The 12322-nt window shown below is 39.8% G+C and overlaps 1 protein-coding gene across 3 annotated transcripts in view; it reads right to left on the bottom strand.

Moving 5' to 3' along the window:
- The window catches only part of DMTF1 (cyclin D binding myb like transcription factor 1), a 31404-nt gene that overhangs the window by 2351 nt on the left and 16731 nt on the right, over positions 1-12322 (bottom strand). For 2 of the 3 annotated variants that reach the window (XM_074869830.1, XM_074869832.1), the window contains 7 exons: positions 11687-11796; positions 10714-10942; positions 8896-9047; positions 7192-7407; positions 4705-4790; positions 3891-4049; positions 2796-3182 (listed from right to left, as the gene is read on the bottom strand). In XM_074869830.1, the coding sequence (XP_074725931.1) occupies positions 2796-3182; positions 3891-4049; positions 4705-4790; positions 7192-7407; positions 8896-9047; positions 10714-10942; positions 11687-11796 (1339 nt within the window). Of the gene's footprint in view, positions 1-4; positions 1211-2795; positions 3183-3890; positions 4050-4704; positions 4791-7191; positions 7408-8895; positions 9048-10713; positions 10943-11686; positions 11797-12322 lie in introns of those variants that run through there. The other variant, XM_074869831.1, reaches the window with a different exon arrangement.

Genomic DNA, 12322 nt, shown 5'->3' on the forward strand with positions numbered 1-12322 from the left:
ACACAGAAGAACAGGACATGAGAGTGTACTCTTGGTAGCATAAACAGAGAAACCTGCTTTACTCAGCCATACTCCATAGTAAGCAGTAGACTCCCTGGATGAATTTTATCTCATTAAATCGAAATGTCAGCATCTGAGCTAGTTTACTTCAGCGTTTATAGGGCATTTTTCATCCTAGTGTAGGTGTCTAAAAAAAGGATGAGAAGAATTCTGTCCTGTGAGCAGTATGAAGGCAGGGGGAAAGGAGAGACTGCAAGGTGGTGATAAAATGTTCTCTTTTAAGGCAAATGTTTTGTCTATAAATAGCAATAATTAAGCTTTTCCACTACTTGCTGCCTAGATGTTTTGAGATACTGAAGCAATGCCTTTATAGTACGTACCAGCTCCACAAACACAATAGCTTTACCTGAACTTAAGTTTCACAACTTCTACTTCTGTATCAAGTTTTAATTACTGAACACAGAGCTCAAAAGACCCATTTTAGCTGCATTGCCTTGCCTGCCCTGTCACTTGCTGACTCTAGGCTGGCTGCAAACTGTTTTAGCTGAACCTCTTTACATCAAAAAATTGGCAATGTACAAGTTGTCTCTCTTGCTCTCTTCCAGTCCTGTAATAGCTGCTGCCTCTTCCCTGGCTCTTGGTAGTACTGGAATGGCAGTAATACATCTGGCTTACTCAGTGTCACAGCACACTCCAGCGGACTCCTGGTTCTGCGAGCGCAGTGAAAAGACGTCCTAGATAGTACTGCCAGAGTAAGCAGAGATATTTGGATTCCAGTTTTTATGTGTAACATGCGTAAGGTTTGTTCAAGCTTCAGGAATCACTGATGCAGAACGCTAACAAATGTTGCTGGCAGAATGGAAGGTACCTGGATTTATCACTGTTTTCAGAGGGAGCAGTAAGTGTTTGGGAGAAGTTACAGCTCCCTCTGTTCCAGAAAATCCTGAAGTCCCTCCACCTACTTTTTTTAAGAAAACTTGTTTCTGTACATAGTTTCACAATGTTTTTCCAAAGGCAACTGCCTGAAAGCCCCTTCCCTGGTGCTGCTGAAGAGGATTTGAGTACCTGTGCCGCAGCTCAGTGAGTCAGACTTGGTCCAAACGTGTACCCATTCATGCAAGGCACAGTATGCCTGGCCTGCAAAAGCAACTTTCTGCAGAGAGCACAGCTGAACCAGCCCACGGTAAGCAGGATGCTGCAAGGATTGAAACTGGGAAGAGGAGGCGTGAAAAACTAAAGAAGCCATTGTGGCAAATGGGCACTTTTCCCAGCTAGAAATAATAAAACCCTGCAGCATGACTGCCTGCTTCCCACCACCCACACCCACAGTGACAATACAATACTGGCAAGTGCGTAAAAATAACACTGACTTAAAGAAAGCAAAATCTAGGCATGTCTTTCTAGAGTAACTTTTCACTTAGAATCCCTCACAGACAGTTCACTATTTCCTAGAATTTAAATACACATGTCAAACTTGAATCTGACTAGAAGTGTAAGGCAAATTAGAATTACAAACTCAAGTTGTTTTTCTGTATAGAAAAAAATGTTTAGTACCTCTTTATATCCTGCTAGCCATAAGTGATTTCTACGGAGTTTAATTAGGAACTAGGTTTATAGCAAAAGTTTACTAACTCTGCCTCAAGACGCTGAAATTTTAAACAGAGTAAAAAGCTGATGGGCTGCCTCAGCTGTTGAGAATCTTATCACAACTATGTCAACCACGAGACAAGAAAGAAGAAAATGGAAGAATAATTCCCAGTTTCGGATGTATTCAGGATTCAAATGCTTCTGTAGTAGCAGACTGTTGAGATGTACAAGGATCCTCTTTGTGAGAGCATAATGGATATGCAGTGTCTCTTACAAACTTTTTCAAAGACAAAGCCTAACAAAGTCAAAGCATATCAACAACGGATTTTCAAGACTGATAAAGCAGAACTACAGCAACTGTAGAGCACAATGGTTTAGAGAACAGGATGGGGTATCTGAATCTAACTCATCTCTTCACAGTCTAACCTAATCAGGCTTCTAAGGAAAGAGGTACTTTCTACCCACTAAACAGAATTATCTTGGTTTCAGCATCTCTATTTTCCTTGACTTAGTCATTATAGTTCCAGCAACTGGAAGATGGAAGAATTTAGTACAAACAATCCAAATGCCTGAAATCATTTGCATAAATTAACTTCTGCATCTCTGGTGTTGTTGCTGAATAAAACTGAGGCCAGAAAGAGAAACAGGTTAAATGCTTCCAATTCCAATTTAACAGGTACTTAACAGAAGTCCTCAAAAATGGAAACTGTGGTGCACCTCAAAACATGTTACTAGATTCATAGAGCAAAAACTAAATACTGTACCTCACCTCCGTTGCTCAGCAGTCTGTTTACCCATACAGTATGTGTGTTGCACAATTAACAGCCTAGTTTAAAGCAACTGCATCAAATAGTAATCAGATGAAGGCAACTGTTTGTTCGGTGCCACTAATATTCCCACTTTCCACAGTCTTCATACAAATGTACCCTGGAGTAGTGGAACAACTCTACAGCTAGTGAGGTATTCAATGCTCCAGATGAGGTCAAATATAAGCCTTAGTACCAAATTGAATGCTACCACTTTCACTCCCATAACATACTCATGAAGCTCAAGGATAGAGGATCTGAACAAAATACTCGTAGAACTACGATATACGTGAAATTACTGATATATTTCATATGAATAGCTTAATATAAAGGTCAAAGATGCAGTGAAATCATTCTCCATACAGAAATGGGGAAAATATCAAGTATCATGCACTCCCTTACCTCAGTAACGTAAGTGCTGGGTAAATCAGAGTGAGAATCCTCTTCCTGTTTCAGGCTGGCATCTGAAATCTCCTCCTCGGTTCTTACCATAACTCCATCCATCAGTTCACTACTATTCCTGCTGCTGAATTTGGAGGCATCATCTTCATTGTAGGCTGACTGTTCTTCATCACTCAGCTTGGACTGATGGATATCATCTGGGAAGGTATTTGCTTCTAGGGTATCGGGAGGATCTGTCAGGTCAGCTGACTGAATATCTGAATCAACAGTAAGTTCTGCCTGAGTGACAGAGGAGGAGATATCTTCAGCAGCAACAGTGCGGATTATGACACTTGGCGTGTGGCACTGCACTGTGACATTGTCACTTGTATTTAACAAGTGCTCTGGCTGTAAGCAGTATTTGCAAGAAGAGACGCAAACAAAAACAAAAAAAATGTCAGAAACTTTCCTCCAAGTATCTTCAAATCTTTCAGCAAATAAAAGCAAAAGGATTCAAGAACCCATTACTAAGTGTAATTCAGAGTTTTACACATAGAGTGTGTCAGCCCCGATCATCTGTTGACCCTTCCTGGCCTTAAATGAGGAATTCGTGGACTGAATTTGGTGTCAGCTGTTCTTTAAGTCACAAATAAAGTAAATACATAACATGAAAGAGGCAGCTATTCAGGTGAGAATCACTGCGGATTCAAAACATCAGTTTTTTTCCCCTGAATTTTGCATCACTTTTGTTATTCAATCTCCAGTTTGCTTCCCCTTCTCTCACTCTAATAAAAAGTAACACTGCCACTACTACAGAAGTTTTGAGAACACCACTATTCATTTGTGAGCATTTTGTTTTGCTGGGGGGCATGCCACTAGATGGAGACATCATGTTCAGCTACAGTAAGAACTAAATTGCTTACTAAGCTAAGCTTTGAAGCAACTTGAAGTTGCTTCTTAAAAGCAATACAAAGAAAGAAATTCTCACTCTTTAAGCAAAGTAACACTGTTACGACTTAAGAACTGCTTTGCAAGTTTAACATGCACATATAGGGGCTTGCATTATTATGTTCCCACTGCCCCAACTCCAGTCTTTTCACTGCTCGAAATACATACCGATAAGGCATGAACTATGATCTGCTCTGGGGAGGCTGGAGCAGCAGCAGCCGTTAGGGTCATGGTAGGACTAGTCGTCAGTGTTAAAGGAAGGCCTTGGCTTGAGCTTGTCTGTAGTAAGTATGTACCTGGTGTTCCAGTTGGCTGGAGATGGAAAGACTACAGAAGACAACACAAGTTTAACACCCAAACACACTGCCTTCCTGGGCCACACTCAGAGCATGCTTATTTACATGAACTAGCCTAACTGTAACTCCCCTGGAAAACAAACAAATCCAATCAATCCCTACTGCACTGATTGCTGTACTGCACTCAAGAAGTATAAAGAATCTATAGCCTTAGGCTGCCAAGACACATATTAAGGCTAAGAGTCAAGCGGGACTGTATTATACTGTACAACAGCAGGTAAGAAAGGAACAAATTCAACTTACTCTTAACATTGAGATGAAAGAGAAACTGTGCTACAAATTACAGTACAATGGAACTGAGAGAATCTTTACTTGCTGGGAGCTTCCTCTGGTTCTGTTATGTCAGATTTCAACAATGAAAAAAAACCACAAAGGAAAACTTCACAGCACTAAGGCATTAAAACAGATTTAAGCGTTTAACTATATTCCACATTTTACTCCACAGCCCTAATGAATTGCACTTTTAGAAATACATTTTTCTTTGAACTTTTAAGTTTTAGATCTCTTAACTTCCTCTTTCCACTTGAGAACTGTTTTTTTGGGAAATGCACAGTTCCATAGTCTAAGAAGTAGCTGTGCTTAAAAGAAAGAACGCAAGTAACAAATATCAGTTCTCTGTTACTTACTGGAAGAATCTCAAAGGTCTGTAGTGTTCCACTGTTTAGTGTTATTGTCTCAGAGTCAACAGTAGCAGCAGGGGAATCGGCTGAGGCTGCAAAAGAAAGAAAAAAAATTAAAAGAAAGTATGTAAACCAAAATGTTTTAGCTCTGAAGAGAGCGTAACATACTATAATTACTACATAGCAGGGTACTGTTAATGCCAGTAATAAGAAAAAGAAAACTGGCTGCAATCCTAATGACAAGGTTCTCTAATTGCTACCCAAGATACAATACTATTTAAAGAGGGCATTCTACAATCCAATAGAGCAAAAGAAAGAAAGTATGGTTTTAGTGCACAGGGATAAAAGCAGACAAATAAAGTTATCTGACGTGATCTAATTACTTTTTGTAATGAGATTGGTAAGAGGTTCTGGTGTAACAATATGCTTTGGATCATGTATTACTTGTTTTATACTGGTGTCAGGTTTAATATTGCTGTTTCCCACAGACATTTTTTATTTTTCATTTTTAACCTTTTCTACCCTCCCCAGTATGTCTACCACTGATGAAACACCAGATGCTCCCCAAGATATTTGCCTACCCTGTGTGTTATGACTGCAGTGTATAAAAGCTGTTAAGTATTCTTACTACAAGTGTGTAATTATTTATCAAATATCTCCATTCATTCTAAAAGCGACGAAGAGAAGCACTAAAAACAGTTCACATATCAGAGATTTCAAGATCATCTGACCCAAACAGCTCGTATCCAAAGCTTTGTAAGATATCAAAAAACCTATTCAGAACCGTAATTATGATTTTTCCTTACTCTTAAAAAACAAGTTCCAGGAAGATGGAGGCAAATTAATACTTTGCCTGGGATTATGCAGTAATACCATAAATACTGAAAGGGCAAAAGACCTACATGACAACTGCAGTGCTCCAAGCCCTGGAAACTTGGCCATCTCAGACTCTGTGGCTTCAAAGTCAAGTAATTTTGGTCTCTTAAGAAGATACAAGCTCTGATTTTGAAGCTTTTATTGTTGTAGTGGCATGTTCAAAGTTTCCTGCTGCAGATTTCCTAGCACCTAGTAGCAGACAGCTGTAAAATGTGGCCTGTCTGTTACCTAGCCAGTCATGTTCATGAAGTCTACAGGAATTACCCCTTTGAAACCTTGAGCCTTCTACCAAATGCAGCTGAAAGCGGCTAATAGGTTCAGCTCTCACAGGATTGGGAAAGACACAATACAAAACTCACTCTGATTACACAAACAGAAATTCTCCAGGGAAGCAGACTAAACTGGGGAAAAAGGCTTGTTAGGCAGACAGGGGCAAATGACATCACAAAATAACCATGACAAGATTCAATTCAGGAAGGACTAAAGGTTACAGAATACCAGCACATCTTGCCTGCTCATCAAAACCCAATAGCTTTGACCAAGCTTGGTTGAAAGTCTGAAACCACTGACGTATTACGACAGATAAAAAGTTCTTGGCTTGGTGTTGCGTGTCATTCTAATTCAAAAATAAACCAGATAAAATGAAGATGGCACTTAGTAAATAGATTAAGATAGGCTCACCTAATGAAATTATAAACATAAAACTGTTTACCAAATGCCTATCTAGTCATAGTCTGAAGAATCATTCTTAGCTTGAGTAATCAGCAAGACTAAAGCACTCAATTTTCCTAGTAAAATTAACAAATGACATTTTCCTAATAAAATTCACAAACATTGCAAAATAGCGGACAATGGAGACAACGGGCTGCATGTGGGGATTGGAGTGACTGGAGTTCCTTAATAAGATTAGTTACAAAAACAAGCAATAAGCACTACAACCAAAGTAGACCTGGTAATAAATGTTTGATAATGAGCAAAGCTCATCCTTAAGAGAGCATGGGAGGCACCAACTTAAAAAAAACAAACAGTGGTTAGAAAAGATCATCAGCTGAATATCAGTGTGACTCGGCAGCTAACACTTTCCAGAGTGTTTGTGCCTAGAAATAACTGCATAATAAAAGAGCAGGGCTAGAAAAAACACATAACCCTTCCTTCAGTATTCTTCATCAGAACTTAGGGACAGCAGCATATGTATTTTACAAAAGGAGATCTTGTACATGATGGTCATTGTTCTGGATAAGAGCTATCAGAAGAAACTTAAGGAATGAACATATATACTGCATCTTCATTAAGAGGCTTGTGTAATGAAGCCTTTCAAAGAACACGTTATATGGCAAGCTCACGTGTGCATGCACACAGACAGACACCGGCAACCCCTATGTCCAGGCACTCCAATTGCAGCGTCTTGGTACTACTGTCACAAGAACACCTACATTTGCCCAACAAAGTTAGAAACGGGCAAATGGAATCCAGAAATCCTTAATCTGAAGTTACAGCAAGACTGAAGCAGAGTCAATAAAATTCTTTAAGACATGCTCACTCCTCCTTCACCATCTTAACATAAGAAAGCTTTAGATTTCATCAGAGGACAGCAAGTCGTTCGTTTCAGCTACTTACAGACATGTGTAATCTGGACTGGAATCTGCAAAGCTGCCACAGGGCTTGGTGCGTTGCCTGCGTTCTCCTCTAATCGAGCCACTCGAATTTGCACGTGCTGAACCCCCGAACTGGAATTAGTGTTTGGTAATCCACTTCCAGATTTGTTCTCCGAAAGCTGGTGCCCTGGACTGTTTTTTTGGTTCTCATGGAGTTGTTTAAGGCCCTTTATCAGCACTGAGAGAAAGAATACTTGTGCTAAAGCATGCTGAAGAAGCACATTTGAAATGCTGCATGTGAGATTTATCCAAGATGAAAAAAGTAACCAAAATCCTTCTGAATTCGGAACCTAAACAATTTATAGAGATACATCAACCAGAAATTTAGCACATACATAAAGCACATTTATAGTCAACTACTGGAGTGAATTTGATTTTCTCAAGGAACCCAGACATTTTAGGATGCTTGGAAAGAAAAAAAGAAAAGCTCATAAAATTTTGGACCTCTCTAAACATGGTGTATCCCCAAGCTACAATCAAGTACCAGTATCACTAGTTGTGTAATGCTGCTATCAGAAATAAACCCTTCAATCTTACAAAACACGGATGCTGATTTGTTCAAGAGGTTGACAGAACTGTCACTGGAAATAGGGAGCAAGAGAGAATTAATCTCAGAGTAGCTATACTACGGTTCTTCGTCTGTGCATGAAGTGGCCCATTGCTCCAATAAAACCGCCCACCTTTCTTCCCTATGATTGCTTTGGTCCCAATGAGGGAGCGGTTGATATATACAAGGTTAGAAAAGCAGAGGCCTCTGCTTTTGTAGCATTCAATACAGCAAAGTGCTTAAACATCTCCCACTCCTGAGAGCATGACATTTTGTCTGGGGAAAGAGAGTGGAGCCTGTTGATTCAGTGGCGTATTTATATTATGAAGTATTTGATGCAACAACTGCCTATTAATGTATGGTAAGCATAATAGGGCTGCCCTCTCATTTTCAGCCTCCAGGCATGACTAATATATAACCACACTGACGACCACAGCAAAAGCGTCCATTAAATTACACCTTTCATTACAACATGACTAATCTCTCTGATTTTTTTTTTTCCTCTCCCCAAGTCAGAGAAAATGACTGAATGTCATAGAGACTGAAACACCCTTTGTCTCAGGCACTAGTTGCTCCAACCAAGAACGAGAAAACGCTATGAGACACATTCGGGGAGCTTTATACCCCTGATTTCTCCCTTTCTCCTCACTGTGCAGCTAGTAGTAGATCTACCTTCTGCCTACAGCTAAGGTTCAGCACCTCACACAGATTTTAACATTTTCAGGGTAACAGATCTAACCTGAGGTGATACTGTCAGGCTGCAGATACACATCCTCTTCCACCTGAAGAGGTCACTGCCCTCCATACCAAAGATCATCATCATCTGAGATCTGCCAGCTGAGCTGCTTATATACATGCTCTCCTTTAGCCAAAGGGAGGGGAGTTGGCAAAATCTGCTGTTTACTTGTATACATCAGTTTGGCTTGTTTCGACTGAAACACTTAAGGATTGCTTGTACAAGCAATTCAGCCAGCAGATCCAAGGGGCCAGTAACTTCCAGCAAAGGAACAATGTGCTCTTTGGCCAGCAATGCTGTGAGCAGACAACAAAATGCAGCCTTATTCCTTTGACATTTGTGACAGGAGCTTTCAGAAGAGAAGTGTGCAAGCAGTACATTACCAGGGAATGAAACATCTTTGTGGTTTGCAATCTGTCTTTTAATGGTCCACCATTTACTTCGAAGCCACTGTGGTGAGCGGACACTACTCCATCCTTCAGCTAGTAAATCCCAATTGATGTCATTTTCATCAGAAACTTCAAGTTCCGCTATCCTGGCAGGATACAGAAAATATTTACCTGTTAGAAACTACCCTCGACTGGAAGGGGTGTTGCACATCTCCGGTCTTGTCACACGTAACAGCGGCAAAATGGCATGCTAGTGAATAGTCCACCAGAGCTCATGAATCGACACAGGCTTCCAAGGCGCCACGCTGCCAGAGGTCAAGCAGAATCATAAACAACAGAAGATGGACTAGACCTCTTAGATGATCCAGTCCATCTCCTTGCCATGCAGGATTATTCTCCTTATTTACATATATATTAGGACTTTGATCAGATTATTGTGAAGCATTCCAAATGATGGTACTTGCATCTTTTCTCTTTGGAAAACCATTCCCCAAACACATCTCCAAGGCAGGAAATACTTCCTGAGATTCACTCTGAACTTTCACTTAATTAATTTCATGTTATGATATTTACTTCCGTTTTCTCCTAAATAACACTCATCCGTCCTTAACACAGATTTTTGCCTCCTCTCAGATGCTTCTTAGCCAAAGTAGATGAAGTTAACTACAGTATTAAACAGTTCCTCATAAATAAATCTCATCAAGCTCTCCAGGTAAGGGACAGTCTTCACATAATTTTGGCAGATGTTATGCACACACTGGATTCTATCAGAATCTGTTTGAATACTACAAATATCTCTGAATTGCCTCCAGCTCATCTGTACATGGAGCATATGAAAGAGAGGTGAACAGTGAGAGGGGAAAAGATTTTTGTGGAAGTTAAGAAAAGTTCTCTTCACAAACCAAGCAATAGCATTGAACACTCTTGCTAGATTAAAAAAAAAAAAAGGGAAAAAGAAAAAAGCTACGAAAACCAACTCTGCAGGATGAGTCAACGATATCTGGATAGACCAAAACAGATACCATTTGTACAGAAATATTAAGAATTATAACCAGCACATTCTGAAATGTGGAATCAGGTTCCTCATTTTGAGTTAATGTCAAACAGCTTCAGTAAATTAGCGAATATTGCTTTGTAAATAATGCTTAGATTCCCTGGATGTCTTGGCTTTTTATTCCCACCCAAAACTATCAACCCATAAAAATCCACTGGCTAAAAAGCCTGAGTTAAAGGCGTTCAAAATGGGAGGAGGACTGGAGAGAGCAAAAGATTTCCAAAGTTACTACCGGGTTGCCAGTTCAAATATAGTCAAAGATGCTAATATCCAATCAGTGTTTGGTGGCCTACATGAAATTAATTTGCAGTCTCAGTTTAGTTCTTTGTAGACAAGATGTCCACATCACAGAAACCACCACCACACTTGACCCTTGTTGGTCATCTCAGCAGAGAGGCCAAGGACTGAACGGGCAGGGAGACTGAACTACCCTCCAGTTAAGGGTTAAAGCGCATTGGTGGGGCAACGTGTTGGAAGCTTGCACGGTCGCTGCCTGTGCTGTACCTTTTCTGTGGAATAAAGAAGACTTCAGTCTCCAGGGTTTTCAATCTGACACCTTTCACGAACACTAACATTCACTAAAAAAACAAAAAACAAAAAATATGTTCAATAATAAATCTCTGGGAACTGTAAACACAGCAGTGATTTTTGGAGGGTTCTAGAGTTTTTAGTGTATAAGAAACCAGCAAAATGGACCCCAATGGAATCCTGCTAGCGTCATGTATTACAAACCTTTAACAGTAACTAAAATAACAAACCTCAAGATCAGATTTATTTCATCTTCCTTGGTCCACTCAGTGCCCCCACTTTGTTTCCAGTTGAGATAGTTGAGCCATTTAGAGCGGCACTGCTTTTCAGAGCGCGTCCCGACCCGTTCTGCCACGGCAGCCCACGATACACCTTGTGTGACAATGTCACCTGGTTCTGTGCTAGTTAGCTCATGCACTACTTCTGCTAGTCTTTTTTCTTCTTTCTCTGTCCATTTTCCTGAAAGAGAGAAAAGCCCTCCAACTTAACTAACAGCAGATGCCCTCTGTTGTGATCCATAACATGTCAATAGACGTTTTTCCTCACTGCCTAACACCTTAGCCCAGATGCACATATTGATGTGTGATGAAGATATAACTGTTCTTACTAACAAATTATATTATAGCCATTAACAAATGCGTAATTCAATTGTATTGCTGCCAAGTGTCTTCTTTCTCTTGCAGATGAAGCCACACAGAACTTACCGAACTACTAAAGACTAAAGCAAACTGCTCCAAGCTACCTGAATTGTACTAGTTGAAGTAAATTAACCATGCAACGATTCAGTATACAGTAATTACATGAGGTCTGACTAAATTTTCTTTTCATTTGAATATACATGCTACAAAATAAACAATACTTTAGTCCTAAAGTGCACCTGTCTCTTAATTGACACCAAATATACACTGTTATGTTTATAAACATTAAACACAAGGGAAAATACTTTTAAATCCACCTCAGTAAAATATGCTCCAGTGGCATAAATGTATGATGGATAATGGACAGCAAAAATAAACTGAGTGTTCTGATCTTTAGGAAATGAAACTGGAGAAACCTATAACAAATACGTTGGAAAAATGTCCCCAGATTTCACACCGTAAGTTCCTCAGTTCAGAGTTACACATCTCTGAAAACACCACTGACAAAGGTAAAGGTGACAGTTTTAACTAGAATATCCATTACTGACATGAGCATTTACCTCACCTGTGTTGCAGGTATCCTTCATCAATCTACATCGATCTTTTACGGAGGAAGCACTTCTCCCCAGTGCAGCTCCTATCGTAGCCCAGTCGTTACCGTGCTTTATTCTCAGCCTAAATAGAAACATGCTCATTAGCACTGTATCCAATTATGAGATTACCAAAATATCAAATACGCTCTAATAAAAACAGGATAAACATGCAGTTTACAGGCTTAAAGACAGAATGGTGAGTCACTTTGATACTACATTATAAATATTTTCTATCATCACTGCTAATTTTCCTATGTGTTTTCTAGAAGCCTTTCGGGCCAGCCAAGCCACAGGATACTCAACATATGCTTAATATCTAAGTGTCTTGCAGGAACGTTGCAAGACTTAATTACTGTGTTAAATACAATACGAACATTTAGATAAACAGCCACCATCCATTCTACACAAGTTCCTCAAAGATTTTCAGGTGGTATAGAGATCACTTGAGAGAGCTGAATAATGCCTGATGAAATCCCAGGCATCCTACAATTTAAATGAAGCAAAACACTGCATCATCATAATTTTAACTATTATTTTCCTCCCACACATGACAACAGGTTGCGTAACATGTTGAGCCATAACTACTGTTAACAAATCTGGAACCACAG

The sequence above is a fragment of the Strix uralensis genome, chromosome 5 (genome assembly GCF_047716275.1).
Source record: "Strix uralensis isolate ZFMK-TIS-50842 chromosome 5, bStrUra1, whole genome shotgun sequence".
NCBI classification, from domain to species: Eukaryota; Metazoa; Chordata; class Aves; order Strigiformes; family Strigidae; genus Strix; species Strix uralensis.